General features: G+C 51.8%; 7 protein-coding genes across 7 annotated transcripts; 2 read left to right on the forward strand and 5 right to left on the reverse strand.

Moving 5' to 3' along the window:
* Positions 1-81: 81 nt before the first annotated feature.
* Positions 82-1,139, reverse strand: M406DRAFT_356052 (uncharacterized protein). The gene is made up of 3 exons (XM_040923343.1): positions 1,110-1,139; positions 498-1,054; positions 82-445 (listed from the first exon to the last, which is right to left on the reverse strand). The coding sequence occupies exons 2-3, from the start codon at positions 574-576 to the stop codon at positions 207-209; spliced, it is 318 nt and encodes a 105-aa protein (XP_040776751.1). The 5' UTR covers positions 577-1,054; positions 1,110-1,139; the 3' UTR covers positions 82-206.
* Positions 1,140-2,354: 1,215 nt separating this feature from the next.
* M406DRAFT_68200 (uncharacterized protein) lies at positions 2,355-3,582 on the reverse strand (the record flags this gene model as incomplete). Its single annotated transcript, XM_040925153.1, has 3 exons — positions 2,355-2,384; positions 2,835-3,151; positions 3,276-3,582. The coding sequence occupies 3 exons, from the start codon at positions 3,580-3,582 to the stop codon at positions 2,355-2,357; spliced, it is 654 nt and encodes a 217-aa protein (XP_040776752.1).
* A 1,633-nt stretch (positions 3,583-5,215) lies between these two features.
* On the reverse strand, positions 5,216-5,972 carry M406DRAFT_356056 (uncharacterized protein). Its single transcript, XM_040923344.1, has one exon. It carries the CDS (start codon positions 5,800-5,802, stop codon positions 5,473-5,475), a length of 330 nt encoding a protein of 109 aa, XP_040776753.1. The 5' UTR covers positions 5,803-5,972; the 3' UTR covers positions 5,216-5,472.
* Positions 5,973-7,058: 1,086 nt separating this feature from the next.
* Positions 7,059-9,195, forward strand: M406DRAFT_339147 (MFS general substrate transporter; the record flags this gene model as incomplete). The annotated part of the gene is made up of 7 exons (XM_040921425.1): positions 7,059-7,199; positions 7,278-7,373; positions 7,443-7,444; positions 7,578-7,642; positions 7,778-8,364; positions 8,453-9,118; positions 9,178-9,195. The coding sequence occupies 7 exons, from the start codon at positions 7,059-7,061 to the stop codon at positions 9,193-9,195; spliced, it is 1,575 nt and encodes a 524-aa protein (XP_040776754.1).
* Positions 9,196-10,769: 1,574 nt separating this feature from the next.
* On the reverse strand, positions 10,770-11,543 carry M406DRAFT_68202 (uncharacterized protein; the record flags this gene model as incomplete). The annotated part of the gene is made up of 1 exon (XM_040925154.1): positions 10,770-11,543. One exon carries the CDS (start codon positions 11,541-11,543, stop codon positions 10,770-10,772), a length of 774 nt encoding a protein of 257 aa, XP_040776755.1.
* Positions 11,544-12,598: 1,055 nt separating this feature from the next.
* Positions 12,599-14,260, forward strand: M406DRAFT_60383 (uncharacterized protein; the record flags this gene model as incomplete). The annotated part of the gene is made up of 1 exon (XM_040924680.1): positions 12,599-14,260. One exon carries the CDS (start codon positions 12,599-12,601, stop codon positions 14,258-14,260), a length of 1,662 nt encoding a protein of 553 aa, XP_040776756.1.
* Positions 14,261-14,717: 457 nt separating this feature from the next.
* On the reverse strand, positions 14,718-15,791 carry M406DRAFT_36633 (uncharacterized protein; the record flags this gene model as incomplete). The annotated part of the gene is made up of 1 exon (XM_040924004.1): positions 14,718-15,791. The coding sequence occupies one exon, from the start codon at positions 15,789-15,791 to the stop codon at positions 14,718-14,720; it is 1,074 nt and encodes a 357-aa protein (XP_040776757.1).
* Between the last annotated feature and the right edge of the window lie 1,907 nt (positions 15,792-17,698).

Genomic DNA, 17,698 nt, shown 5'->3' on the forward strand with positions numbered 1-17,698 from the left:
CTGTATCTCCATGTCATGTTCTTTATATGTTTTGAGTTTTTTTGGATGATGTCAAACTTTTGGTAGTTTTGAGAGCTACTTGGGGCACCGTGTGTTCGAAAATTTCTTTTAGTTATTTTCAGTTGGTAAAACAACAGCACAGGAACACATTAAACATCGAATCGACCAAATTTTTACGGCATGAGTAGCCAGTGTAAATGAATGTCTTAAAAGAACAAAAGGAGTGTATCACTGTCCAGGTTCAACAACCATGTCAATACCATGTTGCCGCCTTGCGTGCCGTTGCAGGTTGTAGTGTAAGGTGAAAGTCTCGTCGCACACTGCGCATCTGAAGCGGTCTCGTTGACCATGGGTTCTGGCATGTTTTGCCATGTCTCGTTGCTGAGCCATCCTGATCGGACAATAAGGACATAATACCGGTTGTGCGTGGCGACGAAAGTGTCGTCTAAGAGAGTGATTTAGATATGTGTTGGAAACGATGGAACTTATGAACTGACCGTATGTCTCCTCTGGTTCTGAATGGCTCCCAACACGAAGGACAGTAGAAATAGCCATCAGGCTCAGCATGCAATACATCTATAATACGCATGCTTTCATGGTCCTCCTCGAATTCCAGCGATGACGAGCCACGAATCGGAGAAATAACTGCTGAATTGGAATCGTTCGATGGATGGGTAATGAGCGACGTGGAACTATATGCGGAGGGCTCTACAGGATTTCCTGTACGTAGGGTGGGGGCGCAGTGTTGATGACGGTCAGTAGCTTGCTGACTCTAATGAGTATTGGAGGCAGGCTGTGAGCTGTTATCGAAACCACGTTCCGGCACTTCGTCCGTCCAGGAATTCTCGTAGGGGAGTTCCGACTGAAGAGGAGTGTTGGGTACAGAAGAACCATAACCATGCATGGACTGAAAACCGCCAGAAAGCAACGGATCATTCGCAAAAGCACGATAGTCAGAAGATGTCAGAGTTTCCTCTTCTTCTTCCAACCCTGGTGTTTCGAAACGCGAAGTACTCATCCTCGAACTGATCTGTCCTTCTCTTTGAGCGCGACACTAGAGATACATTATTAGCGATTCAGTCTTATTTAAAATGGCAGAAGCAACTTACCTCCAGGCCAGCATCTCTCACTTGACTTGAGTTCCCCCTGACAATTGGGATCATCCTCAGAAAACTTGGAGCTGGAAAAGCTCATCATTTATATATTCGTTGACAGGCTCGCTTAGCTTTCAGCATTTTGGACTCCTGTTAATCTCGAGCCTATAAACAGCAGCTTTGTTATCATGATACGAGAAAGGACGTAATAGTGCATCTCGTAGCTGCTTGAGTATATATGAAAATGCACGATTTGAAGCAGGAGGCCCACCTCTGCTTACATCACATGTGCATTCGAAACTGAGTCACTCTCTCAAGTTGGAGGGCCTCCCGCTTGGAAGCTAAAGCAGGGTTGCAGTATTAATTACAAATATGTGATGAACAACCTATTTTGCGAAGGCGCTAAGCAAAGAAGAAAAGGAAGAAGAACGAAAGACCAGAGGGCCTAGACTATGTGAGGTTATCCATGCCCTGGCCGTTGGCTGTTAGGCCGTGTACGGCTCTAAGCCAGTAACCCACTGGCCCTCGCACAACGGCACTGTAGAAGATGGTCGCATACCCTTCAGAAAATTTTACAACTATAATCATTGGACATGGAGAAGAAAATCCTGGAGGGTCTTGTTAGCATGACGGATATGGTCAAGCTATGTGACCTCTGTGGGGACCCACACGCACAAAATTCGCTAAGGGAGCTCTCAAATGGCAGCATTATTATCATACAGCCAGCTCCTAGTCAAAAGCAACTCCGTTGTTAACAGCAACATCTTCTTCACGCGAAGAAATTTAGAAGAACAGATGTTACTATCACGATGAACTCAGCCTGTGCATGCTCTCCAGAGTAGCAGCTCAAAACTCGTGCCACCTTTCAAGACTGACATCGACAGCACAAAATCAAAAAGCTTACCAAGTTTGACGCTAGATGTAACTTCAAAGAACATGTTGGATAGGCTGCGACGGGAGTCTTTTTTTCCTTAATAACAAAAAGAGGGCTTGGCAGGGCTTCAAAGACCTGGTTAATTACCCCCTATGCTAGTCTGTCAGGAGGGGTGAAGAAAAAAGCGAGCAAGACCACCAGCTCCAATACGTGAACAAGGCTTCAGCATGCGTTCCGTTCGCAATTCTTTACTCATAATCATCGCAACCCTTGATGTTGAATGAGAATAAGAAAGGCAAATCTTTGATGACCAAGTAAAGTCTTAAGACCAACAGTTCACGATTGCGTCGTACCGTGAGGTGAGTGACGGACACACACAAACATGATCATTCTTCTGAGTTCGGCATAATTGCAAGCTATGTGTAATCAAGTTCTAGAGTGAACTAGGGGCATGGATTTTGCCCGACTTCATCCTCAGTCACTATACCCTGCTTTTCCACGGAGCTATTTGACTTTGAATCTTGATCCAGCTGTGAGGCCTCACCACTGACCTCACCGCCAACCTCACCACTGGTCTCTCCCAGATCAACAGGCAGAGAACGATCAACATGCCCAGACGAGGACCCCAAGGCCGACAACTCGACCGCGTCGTCATCCTGCATAAGATCTGTGGGCAGGTCCAGGGGTCCACGGTACTTCACTTTTGGCGGCGGCTCGAGGTGCGCATGTCGATTGCCCCGACCTCCAGGGCGTCTGATGTCGGGCCCTGGTGCTCTCACTCTCCTTCTCACCGGCCGCCCAAGGTATAAAGCGGTGCAATACCAGATACCCAAGAAGACCAAGATCCCGGTCACGCCTCCACCCACTACACCCGGGCTGACGCTTAGTTCAAACGGCAAATGAGTAGCGTTGAACCCTGCGAACATTTGAGGGTCATATGTGTATCCCGGCGGCATCGTTGATATAACTGTGATAGTGGGGAAATTGGTTCTGGTGGGCGTGACTGTGGCTTCGGCTGTTGGGACAGCCAGGTATTGCTCGGTGGCTGGGCTCTCTCCACACGCGAGGTAGGTGTAGGGCCCCTCGCTGTTGGCCAGTGTCAACAGCGCCGTGGAGCAGTAGGCACGACCAGGCTGGGTGCTGTACGTAGAATGCGCTTGGTGAGAGACGGTAATAACAATACCTTTAGAGGGGAAAGATAGCAAAAAAAGGACAAACAGAAAGGAGAATAACGAACCAGGTGAAAGTCGTAGAGTGCGGGTGATTAGTAAATCCACATCCCTCAGAGCAGGAATTGCTGTCCACACAGCCTCCAGCAAGACCGCATTGTTCGGCCTTGACGACTGTAAATGGGCAGAACCCCCAAAGGCTGTGCCGGACATCAACAGTGATAACGTAGCTGGGTTCTGCCGTCCTAGTTGCGTACGGATTGCCTTCGAGATAGACGGTTTGCATGTGTGTGAGTGTGCTGCCGTAGCCTCTGGGAGCTCTGTTTTGTCGATTTTCTCCCAGGTCGCCGTGCTCCGACGCATAGTCAAAAGCTCGCAACCCCATCAGGAAGCCTGCGAGGCAAATGAGAATCATTGCTGTCAAGACACTGAAGCTAAAAGACATCTTGGCAAGTGAAGATTGAATGGGTAAAGCTATGTTCTATGAAGGAACGAAAGAAGGCGACGCTTCTTAGTCCCAAGAGTGGGAGCGAGCGAGAGAGACCATAAGATATATCTCAAAGGGAAGTCTCCTCGAGAGCCTGCCTACTGTCAATTCAGAAACTCTATCATATTTGTTGCTTCACTTGAAAACGGTGAGGCTGGCAGCTCCAACAAGACGCCTCAACGGAAACGCATATTCAAAATAGATCCCACTCCAAAGAAAGAAGTTAATGATGGATTTCACCAGAAACACGCTCAAAATCTAATCACGTCTGTGAGGTATCAATTTGACCAGCAAATCATAGAGTATGGTTATAGTACTAAGATTTTCAGCACGACTGTTCATGTTGTTGCTGACGGTGCCCAATGCGCACAAGATGTCTTTCTACTGGATACCGACAGTCTGGTACCACCTCCTGACCTTAATCTAAGCACGGCTGCTTGACCTCCAAAGCCGACTGATCACCTATTTTTCTTTGTCTCTCCTGTCTGAGCGGGCTTTGCGCAGTTCTAGGCATCCTCCTGCCTGATGCCAAGGTTAATCACTTCCAAATTCTCTCATTCAAACGAGTTCCCAAAGGGTTCTCGTAATATGAAGTGGCATGCTCAACTAGGTAGAGTTTTGAGAATGCACCGAATCAATATTTTCGGGTTTTAACAGCCGTCTGTCTTGTCTTGCTATGTCTCACTCTCTGTCTCGGCAGAGATTAACTGCGTCTCGTACAGCGCCCGGCACTTCTTCTAGGACAGGTTGTAAGTCCGCCCATGATCACGACATTGATAAGTCGCATATGGGTATGACTCAAATTTGATCATAACTTTGCATCTTCTCTCAGCATGCCTGAGCACATATTCAAGTCTAGCCAGCAGTCAAATGAAGTTATTACGGCCCGTGTCAAGAGCATTATGGACTCTTGGACCCCTGGGCTCTAGCCTGTAATGCCCCAAATCCATCTTGGCACGCTATGTGAGCTTGAAGTTCGCTTCGCGTTTTGTTGGGATTCACAAGATTCGAGATTTCTTTCGCCCTCGAATTGCGTCACCTACCCCATGGCCCTCACGCTGCCTGACAGCGCAAAGCGTATACCGTTGCACAATCAGTGATTCGAGTTCTTGGGATGCAGCACAAATTGCGTGCTGATTCAGTTGACAGGCTACTCTGTGGTGAATAGCTGCCCTCGAGCAGCGAAACCACTACCTCGTCGCAAAATCGTGTCATATCACTTGCAGACACTCCAACGCTGACAGGAAACGGGTTGGAAAGAAGAAGAAAAAGAAGAAAAAACAAGATGAGAAAAGAATAAGGAATTCGCAACACAAGGAGTCACAAGCGGTAGGATTCTCTCTATGGAACTTTTCATACAAATTCAATCAAAGCCTTGGGGAGGCGCCAGGATCAGACCGACAAGGTGTTGTTAATTTGTGGCCTGTCATACAGCAGTCCAGTTCATGACTTGTGGGTTGATGTCAGGCCATTTCTACACCGAGAGACTGTCGGACATTTCCGCATCGTATTTATTAAATCTCTTCCCGCGCACCTACTAAGCATTTCAATATCAGTTTTCATGTAGACTGTTCCCCGTCTTTGCAAATCCAATTCTCGACATTCTTGAGACTGTATTTACTTTGTCTTCCCCGGCGCCCTCTTAACAACATGTCGTCAATATCCAATCTCCATCTTGAACGCGCCGCATCTCTCGTCAACACATATGTTCCGGAAGCGGTCCGAGACAATTGGCGCATCGTCGGAACGACGGGTGTAATGGTCGGGTTATGTCTTTGTCCTCTGGTGGCCTGGATATGCGAAACTGATCAGTCCCCCGGCGATGCTCAACAACTCGAAGAAGAGGATTCAGAAAGCGACGAGGCTCTTCGCGAGACATAAACTCAATGAGCCGACATTCACAACACGAGCCTTAGGAGACATTTTTTCCAACTTCGAAATCGAGTCTTCAGGACTTGAGGTTGTTCTCTCCGTTAGGAGTTCTGAGGGCGCAAGGAGAATCGAGCACGAGCTTGCCGGGTTTTGAGCATCCGAAAGATATTGAGGATCTGTGAGCCAAGAATGAGACGAAGCATAGTCTCGTCTTGATCTACCAGGCTGTGGAGAAGCAGACTCGTCCCCTTCCAGCAGCAAGGGGGGGAGGGGCAAAGACTTTGGGCGCAAGAAAGGTTTTGCCATATCATGGCTAATGGCAGTTTTAATGAGGGCCGAGAGACTGTAGGAGGCTTGCAAGGCTCTGCTGTATATGGGAACAGTAATCAAATCATACTATCGGGGGACAGAATCTCTCACAGAGCTAATATTAATGGGCATAAACCTTTCTGTGTTATGCTGCGATGTCTGTTATTAATATCTGCGGTCTCATATCTTGACCTTAAAGCACGCTGCTATAACCCAGGCTTGAGCAATTTCATCGCACTAAAGTCCTCGAAAGCAGGCGATCGTGCTCTCTTATTTATTTTGATCATCAAAGACAATTAATGCTCGAACTGTCGATGGTCAATGTGATCTTCGATCACTGAAGGGCGTATGAGAATGTGGTCGTCACCCTCAGCTTTCAAGAATTCCTGCCTCGAGATATCTTCACAGCCCCTGCATCATGAATACTCATTACTCACAATGCATGTCATTAGTCGAAGGGTAAGATATACTTAAGTATGTAGCATAAATATTTCACTGCCTTTATTCTCGAGATCTTCGGCCGAGTCCAGACCGGATGCTCAGCGGTGCTATGACCCACCGGGGTCGTCACGCAAGAAGAGGAACTTTGTCACCATTTTATTCCCGCCAATACGCGAGCACCGGGCGGGCATGCTCAAGGATAGCAGAGAAATACCTTAGTCCAAGAAAAGGAATAGACCTATCAGGGAAACAACTATTATGTCCCCATGAACCGGCAATTTATCTATATCCCACCAGAATCACACTGCGTAGGGTACCAAGTTTCGTCCTACCATGTGGACCTGTATCTGTACATCTCAGGTCGCGCGGTGCCCCAGCAGCCCTCCAGATCGAGAGATGAGGGTGCATTCTATGCTCGACGTGGGAGTGACCCCAATCCCGAGATAAGCGTGGATGGTTACTCGGCACATGGGATCATCGCTGCGCCTGCAGATAAGTCTGCAGCAGGCGGTTCCCCCGCCGTAGTGGTTCCTGTACTAATGTACCAGAAATGTCATGGTAGCAACTTTCGCGAGATGTGGCAAGCAAGTCGTGCTGATCGGACCAGGATTATCATGCAACTATGATAGACAAATATCAAGCAAGCCGGGCCTATGGCACAGACAGAGATCGTGAAAGGGTTTTCCCTCTTTCCAAGATTAGACACTCAACCGGAAAGTAATGATTATACTTCTTCTACTCCATGATCCACGTCCATTTCTGTGCAATCTTTCTAATTTTGAAAAGCTCGACTTCCTAAAGTCTTGAGCACCATGGCTACTGTATCTGAAGTGACGACGCTGCCCGCGGAGATGGATGCCATAATCGACGTCAGAGACCATCACCAAGAGAAGAGATCTGACGTGGAGAAGTCTGGGACGGACGAGGAGAACTCCAAGTCAGGAGAGGACGCAGTTGCAGTTTCTGTCATAGAAGATCATGGCAAGTCATAATTGCGAAATGCCCTGGGACAACAAGGCGTCTAATATGAGCTATCATTAGGTCAATACACCGAGGAACAGTATAAGGGGCTGAAGAAGAAGATCGATCGTTATTTGTTACCACTAATGTGGCTCTGTTATGGAATCGTGAGTGTCCTCCTGAAATGTTTCATTATTAACGAGAAAAAAAAGGGCGCCTCAAAATCATTGTTGCAGCGGTGCCCTTGAGAGACTCTTGATCCAAACGATGCTAATAACATTTCATGACTGAAGCAACAAAGTGACAAGTAAGAATAAAGGGCTCTTCCTTGCTCCATCTTCCAGGTCACGAACTGACCAAAACAAAAATAGAACATCAATTGGTACGCAAGCCACCTTTGGCTTGGAAGAAGATACCCATCTCGTGGGCAATCAATGTAGGTCATCCTCGAAACAGAAACCTACCTGTTTCACTGAGCGATCTTCACACCTACGAAGATAGAACTCGCTGAATTACTTGACCATCAACGACATGTCTTACTAACCTCAATGTCACACACTCTGCACTCAAGACGCATGGCTCACAACCATCTTCTACATCTCCTACATGTGCTTCGAGTTCCCCTCCAACATCATCCTCCAGCGCCACCGCATGGGCCGCACCCTCTCCTTCTACATGCTCTGCTGGGGCATCGTGGTCCTCTGCATCGGCTTCGCCCAGAACTTTGCCCAGCTCATCGCGCTGCGCGCCCTCCAGGGCATGTTCGAGTGCTGCATCAGCCCGGGCTTCATCCTCGTCGTCGGCTCCTGGTACACGACGCGCGAGCACGCCTCGCGCACCCTGGTCTTTCAGAGCGCCAACGCCGGCTTCGGCATCATCTCCAGCCTGACCCTGTACGGCATCGGCTCGGTGCAGGCCCAGCGCGGCGCCGGCTTCCAGGCCTGGCGGTACATGTCGTATTTCCTGGGCTCGCTGACCATCATCACGGGGTCGCTGTGCTTGTTCCTCCTGGGCACGCCGTCCGAGGTCCGCTGGCTCTCGGCCGAGGAGAGGAAGATGGCCAATACCCGTATCCTGACGAACAACACTGGCCATGACCAGACTGGTGTCAAGAGGTGGCGGTGGGATCAGGCGCTGGAATGTCTTATCGACCCTTGTGTAGGTCCCCCCTGTGTTGAGTTTCCAGGATGATCTATATCTTCCTCGTCAAACAAGAAAACAAGACATGCTAATAATTCTCTCATAGTTCTGGTTCTGTGGCATCAACGCGTTCCTGGTATCCGTTCCCAATGGAGGCCTGTCAACATTCGGCTCCATCATCAGCACATCCTTCGGCTTCACCAACCTCCAGGTCATTCTCCTCAACATCCCCATGAACGTCTTCTCGGTCTCCTACTTTGCCCTGGTCGGCATCCTCACCTCACGCCGCAAGAACCTGCGCTTCTACTTTATGACATTCTCCACCATCCCCCCCTTCATCGGATTCCTCATGATGTCCCTCCTCCCCAACGAGCCGCAGTACAAATGGACCAAGTGGGGCGGCTACTTTATGACCGTCCCGCTGGTGATCTCCATGTTTCTAGCCTGGACCGTGATCCCGTCCAACACGGCCGGCCGCACCAAGAGGACCCTCACGTCGTCCTTCACCTTTGTCGGGTACTGCGTGGGCAACATGACGGGCTCGCAAATCTTCAAGTCGGCCGATGCACCCCGATATGTCCCAGGGACGGTGGGCTGTGCGGTCTGCTTTGGGCTTGAGTTCCTGTTGTTCATCGCGTGGCGGCTGGTCTATGTCTTTCGGAACCGGCGGAGACAAAGGGCATGGGCGCGCGAGGGTATCTCGGAAGAGTTGCGGGTGGCTCGTGCCAAGGAGCTGGGCGAGCAGGATACGACCGACTTTCGGAATCCCTATGTAAGTCAAGAACTGTTCGATAATCCTCTCTTTGTTCGTTCTCGCTGACCTCGCCGTAGTTTCTATATACAATGTGAGGTGTTGATGACTCTCGGGGGAACTTTGGATATGCGTTGGCCATGCTGTTCAGAAACTTCAAGAGGAATAGGATAGGCTCCACAGGTCACCAGCAGCGCACCAGTGGTCAGAATGGTTGGTTCTTGATGCGTTGCTATCTCTGGGTGTCCTGAAATGTGTCTGTATTCGCAATCTAAGAGTTCCACTGAGCTAAACTCTCGGGGGTTCGTTGGGTGAAATCTCAAGATGGCATGACCTCCTTCAACTCTCATAATCAGTCTTGCCCATTCGCCATTCTGGTTTCGTGTTGTTCAGCCTCCATCACCCGATCCCACTGGCCATCTTGGTCGACAGCGAGGACAATGTACTGCTTAAGACTGTTAACCATGATCAGGAAGTTGGCATCCCGGTAGATGGCCGTGACTTCAATATCTGGGCTCCTGATCTCAATTACTTGGATCATGTCTCTTGTGCCTAGCCGCCTGGCATGGTATGTTTGCTCCCTTAAGGGGCCGCTTGGTAGGTATTTCCAACATCCTTCCGAGTGGCGGCCAGGGAATGTACAGGTTGTGGAATTTAAAGACCATGCGCATCGAAAGCGGTAGAGAGCGGTTACGACCCGGCATGCAGGGCTTTGCGCCACGAGATCTCGGCGCCAGATAATGTCCGGACGACAACTGCTGGTCTCTAGCTCTTTTGCCATGTTTGCCCAGAAGATATCACCAGTTGAAGGCACTGACATGGCGCTGGCGATGCTCTCCTGGGTCTGGGGTTCGAGGACCAGAAGGATAGGCGACGACTCCTCGCGAAATCGAGGCGAGGTGTCATATCCACATATGAGTTGGCCTTCCCAGAGACATGATGCCTGGCTCAGACTCAAGGCCGCGATATCGAAGGCGATTTCTCTCTCCGGCATGTAATAGGTCGTGGTGCCGACTTTTTCGGTCAGGGTGTTGAACGTGAGGTATATGAACTGGTCAAACTTGGTTTCTTTCTTTAGCAGCTGATAAGTGCCGCGATTGTCGATTTTTCGGATATCCACAAACGGTACAATAGTTTCAGTTCCGGGGGGTCTTCTGGGCCTTTGCCTGATGAGGTGGGACCACCAACGGTCTGGCTCTATGTCCTCCTCAGGCGTGACGACATTAGTGAGAAACCTGTCGACTGGTTTATACCGGTCAACACTTTTCGCAAATTTATAAATTAGGAACTTAGCCCTGGATAGAGGCTCGAAAGCAACGACGAAAAATATGGTCGGGTCCAGAGGGTGGTGAAGCACTGGCAGGTCGCATTCGCCGGTATTCGGACGCTGGAGCAGGTGCAGTACTGTTGTCTCGTCCGGTCGTGGGCCTGCCTGTGGTACTGCTGTATCAACCTCAACCAGGCCACATAAATCCTCCCAGACATATAGCTGGTTGTCTTGTGTCTCTATGTAGACCGTAAGGTCTCTGGTGGTGCACCCTATGGGGGTATTGGGGAGAGAGATTTGCACAGGATCATCGGCATCAAGAGTCCAAGCGAGTCTAAGATGTTGTACTCTGTGTAAGTAGGTGCCTGTGGCTCCGAGTGGCTCACGAGAAGAACAGGAGTCGTCTTACACTGTTCGGCCTGATACACCGATGACGAGTTGATCCCCTACAGCCATGAGTTTCGGGGGGTTCCCCTTAACGAGGTTGTACGTCGGACTCGAGAACGTTCTTCTCTGGCAGGTGGGCAGCTGATGAACGATGATGGGCTGCAGGGAACCCACATTGCCGCCGTCCACCTGGTAGGCGAGGTTCCCATCCGAATAGAAGGTTGAGACGGGGTCTTGCCTCGATGGCGATCCCTCCTCCACACTCTGATAGGGATAATTGCCACAGGAGAGATCCACATAGGTCTTGTCATGGTTCAGACGTGCAAATTGCTGGGCTGGCCACTGTTGGTCGACAAAGTCTTTGAAACCGGTGGTGAGCCGCACAGGATAGCGGGCAGCTGTTGTGATGGACCAAGCCTTGAGGGCCCGGTAAAGAACTTCCGCCCGCTGCTGCATCGCACCCTGCTGTTCACAAAATGGTGGAAGCAAAGTGGGAAACCATTTCAAGAGAACCTTGTAGACGACAGGGCCCGTGCTGGTGGTCAAGAGAGCACGCCAGCGGCGACAGACCCGCATGGAAGTACAAACGTCCTGCAGTTCCATCTGCTCGACGATGCAGAGCTGAATCTCCACGGGGCACTTGCCCAAGATGTCAAATCTCTTGTCCCTCCATGAATGGATCTGGGCCACAGTGTCCATCTCATCATCGGTGAGGCGATCAAGGATATCAAACAAGATCTGGCGCCGCTGCTCGGTCGTGGCAAGATCGAAGGCACGCAGGATTTCGTCCATGGCGATGATTGCATTGGCTGGCAATGCCTGCTTGCCGTCCTTGTCTCGTGCTGCGTAGGAGGAGGAATTGGGTAGCCTCTACAACAAAGCCTGGGGGGGGGGGGGGGCGTTGTCAGGGTGTAATTTGTTTGTCCAGTGGTACGGTAATTCAACGAGCTCAAGAAGTCCGCAGAAAGGAAGTGGGAGGCTGATGGAAAGTTCCAAGGCTGGATGGCAGATCCAACATCAAGAAAGACAAGACGAAGAAAGAGGAGGAGAAAGGCAAGAGTTGCATGGCTGTGGGGCTGTAAATTACAGCCTGAGTTACTGCCTGACCACGGCAGTGTTCAAGAAGCAAAGATGTAGCATCGAGTGAGGGCGTGATTTGTGCTACCATGATGTATCATGTATACTGCAAGAGTACCTGCATGGTACACAGAATATACAGCATAGTGTGAATGGTACTTGTATGGTGTACATGGTACGTGCACATGGTATGTGAGTTAGCGTACTCTTCAATGGTGCTGTGTAAAGCACTCGCCAGAGCAGAGACACCCTAGGCCAGTGTGGCTTCTAACTGTCACCTGCTGTGGAACCGGCTGATGACGCTGCTGTTTATCTTATCAGCGCTCAACCTGCCAGACTTACAGGGCCTCACTTACAACTCACTAACCCCCATAATTCCCATGTGTACTGTAAGGCGTGACCATTTGATTGATTTGACTCAACCACGTCCGTCGATCTGTCAGTCTTTCCCCTCCTCCCCTCCATCTTACCCCCCCCCTTCTCTCTCTTCTCTTTTCTTTTCTTCTTCCTTTTGTTGCACAATACATTTATCGACCATAGAAGCTATATTACCTGACTGTGTCATGGCTGGTGCCGTGACCTCGAGTGGCGATGGCGATCGCGGCGGTAGCAACAACAACAACAATAAGCAGGTCGTTGATGAAGTCACTGCCATTTTCCACCGACCAACCTCCTCGACCGACGATGCCTCATCCATTCACAGCAGCCCAGCCTCTTCGTCCTACCGCTCCGACTCGCCCACGCCCTCCCACCGCCGACGACGTCATGCCATGCTCGTGACGACGCGCAACATCTCCTTCGTGACCGCCGTCGCAGCTGCGCTGTGCGCAGGCTCCATCACGGCCTTTTCGCTGTACGGGCACCTTTTCCAAGAGCGCCTGCACTACTCGCAGTACCAGGTCAATGGTGTCGCGATGGTGGCGAGCTTCTCGCTCTACCTGCCTGTGCCGTTGTTCGGCTATACATGCGACCGATACGGGCCGGCGCCGCTGTCTGGGCTCTCGGCTGGGCTCTTTGGTGTGGGGTACGGGCTCGCGGCTGGACTGTACAAGCACGGCGCAGAGGGGAGGTCCGGGTCTGGGCCCGACCGGCTCTCCTATGCAGCTATGATCTTTGCCTTCATCCTGATCGGCATCGGCTCCTGCGCTCTCTACATAGGCTCCGTGGCCACATGCGCCAAGAACTTTGGCAAGGGCAAATATCGGGGTCTGGCGCTGGCCGTGCCCATCACAGCGATCGGGCTCAGCGGGCTGTGGCAGAGCCAGGTCGGGAGCAGGCTGCTGTACGAGAGGCTGCCGGACGGTACCAGGGGGGACGTCGACTGCTTCTTGTTCTTCCTCTTCCTCGCCATCCTGCTCTTCACGGTCGGCTTGCTCGGCTCGTTCACCATGAAGGTCATCGATGAGCAGGAGCTTATCGACGAGGCTGTCGAGGAGCTCGAGCGCAGCGGTCTCCTGGACGGCAGCGCGCTGTTTACACCTTCGCGCCCCGCCGGTGGCTACGGAACTCTTGAGCATGTCGAACCGGTGCCCATCGACGATGACGACCATGACAACAATGGGGAAGATGCCGGGCTTCTGGACCCAGCCAAGGACTTTGAGGACGATGCGAGATTCAAAAAGAACGTGGTGCTCAATGCAGAGACACGGCGTTTCCTCGGCGACCACACGATGTGGTTCTTTGCTGCAGGCTTCTTCCTAGCTATTGGTCCTGCAGAGGCCTTCATCAACAACATGGGGACCGTCATCAAGACGCTGTACCCTCCCACGGAGGCGCACTTGCACCTGGGCCCTGCCACCACGGCCGCCACCCACGTCTCCATCATCTGTGCGACCAGTACCGCCGTGCGACTGCTCGTTGGTGTGCTCACAGACCTGCTGGCGCCCAGTCCCACCACACAGCACTTCCAGTTCCCCTCCACGGAGCGTTCTACGCCCACCATGCTCCAGCGGATCAAGTTCTCGGTGTCTCGCATCACATTCCTCCTCTTCTTTGCTCTTATACTATCGCTCGGCCTGGCAGTGCTGGCCTCGGGCGCGATCCAGAACCACGGAGAGCGCTTCTGGATTGTCTCGGCCAGCGTGGGCGCAGGCTACGGGGCGCTCTTCTCCCTCGCACCCATCATCGTCACCATCATCTGGGGGGTGGAGAACTTCGGCACCAACTGGGGCATCGTGGCGACATTCCCTGCGGTGGGCAATGCGCTCTGGGGCTCTGTCTATTCTGCCGTGTACCAGGCCGGGGCGGAGAGGAGCCCCAACCCTCCCGGTGGCGGCGACATCGCTGATGACGGCGATCTTTTTTGTTATGGGACGCAGTGCTATTCTGTGGCGTACTGGGGCATGGCGGGCAGCGTCTGGCTTGCGTGCCTGCTTGTGCTGTGGGCGTGGAGAGGGAAGAATGGGTGGGCCAAGAGGGGTATTGTGATTTGAAGGCAAAGATGGCATGTTGGCATTGTGTGTGGGGGGGATGTGTGTGTATGTATTTTCCTTTGCCTTTCTTATCATCTTGGTTCGCATCATCTCTCGGCGTTAGATCTACCCTTGCCTCCTTTTTCTTTGCGCTCTTGTTTTCATTTCAGTCACATTTCACATGTTAAGCACGCATAGGTTGGGGCGTTCAAGATGTGGGCATGCTATCCATCACATAGCCGCTTCTTTTCCATTCTCACTCAGTTGATGAGTGAGTGAGCAAGACTGCTATACAAGTAAGTCAAGAGGAATAATTACCAGAGCATTTTGTGCAAGTGATTGCGCGCTTCTTGTTTTGTACAATGCTTCCCATTCTGGAAACCAGGACCAACTCTTCCTTGTCATTGTTCATCCCTCGTTCCTCGTTTTCTCTCTCTCTCTCTCTCTCTCTCTCTCACTCTCTCTCTCTCTCTGAGATCTACGCCGTGATCTTCTCCCTCCACTCACCCACCACCCTCTCAATCTCTCCCAGAATGACCTCCTTCCTCGCCTCATCACACCAGCTGCCCTTGACAGCATTCCTGGCCACGGTCCGCCACTCGTCCACGCTCAGCCCAAACGCCTCCTGCACCGCGCAGTAGTTGTCCAGGATATACCCGCCAAAATAAGCCGGGTCGTCACTGTTGATGCTGAACGGCACGTTGTTGTCCAGGAACACGCGGATGGGCACCTCGGACACCTTGGTGACGCCGCGCAGCACAACGTTGGACAGGGGACACACGCTCAGCATGACCCTGTCCCCAGCCAGCCTCCTCATGACGTCGGCGTCGTGGCGGGCGTTGACGCCGTGGTCGATGCGCGTGACCTTGAGCACGTCCAGCGCCTCGGTCACGTAGGCCGCAGGGCCTTCCTCACCAGCATGGGCGGTCAGGCGCACCCCGTCGGCGGCGGCCAGGGCGTAGACCTCGCGCCACAGCGAGGGCGGGTTGTCGCGCTCGGTCGAGCACAGGCCCATGCCGGCGAGGGTGCCGTCGGCAAAGTGGCCGGCGTCGCGCATGGTGGAGAAGCAGGCGAGCGAGTCGGGCACGGGCAGGTGGCGCAGCAGGCACGGGACGAGCAGGCTGGTGATGCCCAGGTTGGCCTGGGCGCGGCGGCGGGCGGCCGTAAAGCCGCCGACGATGGTGGCGTAGGGGATCCCGCGGGCGAGGTGCACCTGGGGGTCGAAGAAGACCTCGGCGTGGTGCACGCCGTGCGAGGCGGCCTTGGTGAAGTAGGCGTAGGCGAGGTCCTCAAAGTCCGACTCGTGGAGGAGCACCGTGAAGCCGATGTAGTAGTAGTGCAGGAAGTCGTCCAGCGAGGTGAACCGGGCGTAGCGCTCGTACAGGGCCGCCACCGAGGCGAAGGCTGGGTCCTCGGTCGTCGGGGGGAGGGCGATCTTGTTCTTCTCCGAGAGATGGAAGAGGAGCTCCGGGCTGAGGGACCCCTCGAGGTGCATGTGGTGTTCGCACTTGGGGAGGGCGGCCAGGAAGCCGTGCATCGCCTGGTTGCACATTTTGAGTAATGTTGTGGTTTCTTTAATGAGAGAGAGAGAGAGAAGAGGCTAAAGGCAAAAGAGAGACGATGAATGTATGATTGAATGAGAACTGTAGTGAGTCTTGAGTGAGTGGCTGGGCTCTTGAGGCTGGAAACCGTCGTCGTTGCTTGCCGTCTCTCGTCTTGACACTGCCTCTGGATTATTGGTACCTGTACTGGCTCGAAACACCCGAGATTTTCACTGTAGAATGATATTGTCTCGAAAAGAATGGTATGACAACAATAAATCAGTCTCAATGGATTCAATTCTTTTTACTTATTGAAACTGTTATCTGATTCCCCATCAATCAAAAGGTTGAGTCTAGAGTCGAGGCTGAAAGCACAGATTTCATCTGGCCCATCGAAGAGTTTTTTTTTTTGTTTTTTTTTTCTCTCCTCTCCAGCGGTGACTCCGTCTCCCGCGATTCCTCGTTGCCTCTAGCAGGGCAAACAGAGTCCACCGGCGCGAGTGGAATCCGGCGACCGCCGCACGGCAGCGCTGGATTGTAGAGGATTTAGCAGTTCCATCCTTGTTCCGATCCAACCTGTTCTTTGTTCTCGTTATCAATTGCTACTACCATGTCCTGAAGCGGTATCACAGTAGGAATGCCATGGTAGTAAAAATTCAATGATCAGTAGTAGTAATCAAGTATAATAGTTGTTGGTGCTGTAGTTTTGAGCATATCTGAACCAGACAGCGTTTTCTTTCTTCCTTTCTCTCTCTCATCTCTTTTATCTTTCATTGAAAACTCACTTGCTGCAAGGCTATGTATGATGCCGAGGTATAACTCATTCGGTATTTTCTCTCTCTGTCTCCCCTCTCTCGTTGCAAAGCGTCCGGCGCCCAGCTTGTGCTTGTGGGGCGATTCGGAGCGTGTGCCATGTGCGTGGCTTTTTTATTTTCCTCCCCCACACCCCTTCTCATCCACTACTTCACTCGTGAGAGATCCACCCGTAGCGCCAGAACCCAGAGAGAGATAGTCAAAGGTGCGTGTAAGAGAGAGAGAGAGAGAGAGAGAGAGAGAGAGAGAGAGAGAGAGAGAGAGAGAAGAGGGGGGGGGATGAGAGATTGGGAATGGATATGAGAATGGGGAACGAATCAGTCAATCCTTCACAGCAACACCAGCAGCAATCATCGTGGGGTCAGTCATGTGTGTCTCGTCCCGTCATCACAGATATGCTCATCGCACCGGATCGGTGACCCTGTCCAAGTCGCCATTTCTCTCTGCACCTTTATCTCTGAACCTGGTTGGCTCCTCAATCTCCGAGATCCCGAAAGAGGAAGAGAAGAGAAGGACATTGAACAGAGACAAATCAAATCAATAATAAATTAAGAAATAACAGTCGTTCCCATGTACCCCAGATCTGCACTCGTCGTCGTCGTCGTCACCACCAGTCCCAAGATAGATAACCATAGTACTATGGTAATTAAACCCAACGCTTCGGGCGCTTCTCGCTAGGCCTGGACCACCACATTCACTATAACTCTATACTAGTACTATAGTACTATACTACGTGGTACTCATGTCAGCTGGTCACTTTAGGGCCAAGGCCAGACTTCTCCACCCTACCATGGACGTACGTAGGCAGGTTCAGGGATCCTTTTGGCTCGCTGGCGCATTGAATCACATCTCCTTCGCTGCGTGGCCCCTTGATTACTCTTTCTAGGAGAGAGATGAAGCACAAGAGAGAGACGACAGAAAAGATGCTAAACCCAACCCGCCCGAGCGCCCCCCCCCCCCGGCCTCTCTCCTTCTCTCTGTCTCTTTCCGCCTCATGTTACATTCCAGGGTTTGCCCAGGCCCGTAAGTACTCGTCAGCAGCAACGGAGGAGGTCATAGCGGTGCGTATGTGTGTCATGCATGTATTATAACTTGCACAATGGAG

The sequence above is a fragment of the Cryphonectria parasitica genome, assembly GCF_011745365.1.
Source record: "Cryphonectria parasitica EP155 unplaced genomic scaffold M406scaffold_4, whole genome shotgun sequence".
Taxonomy (NCBI): domain Eukaryota; kingdom Fungi; phylum Ascomycota; class Sordariomycetes; order Diaporthales; family Cryphonectriaceae; genus Cryphonectria; species Cryphonectria parasitica.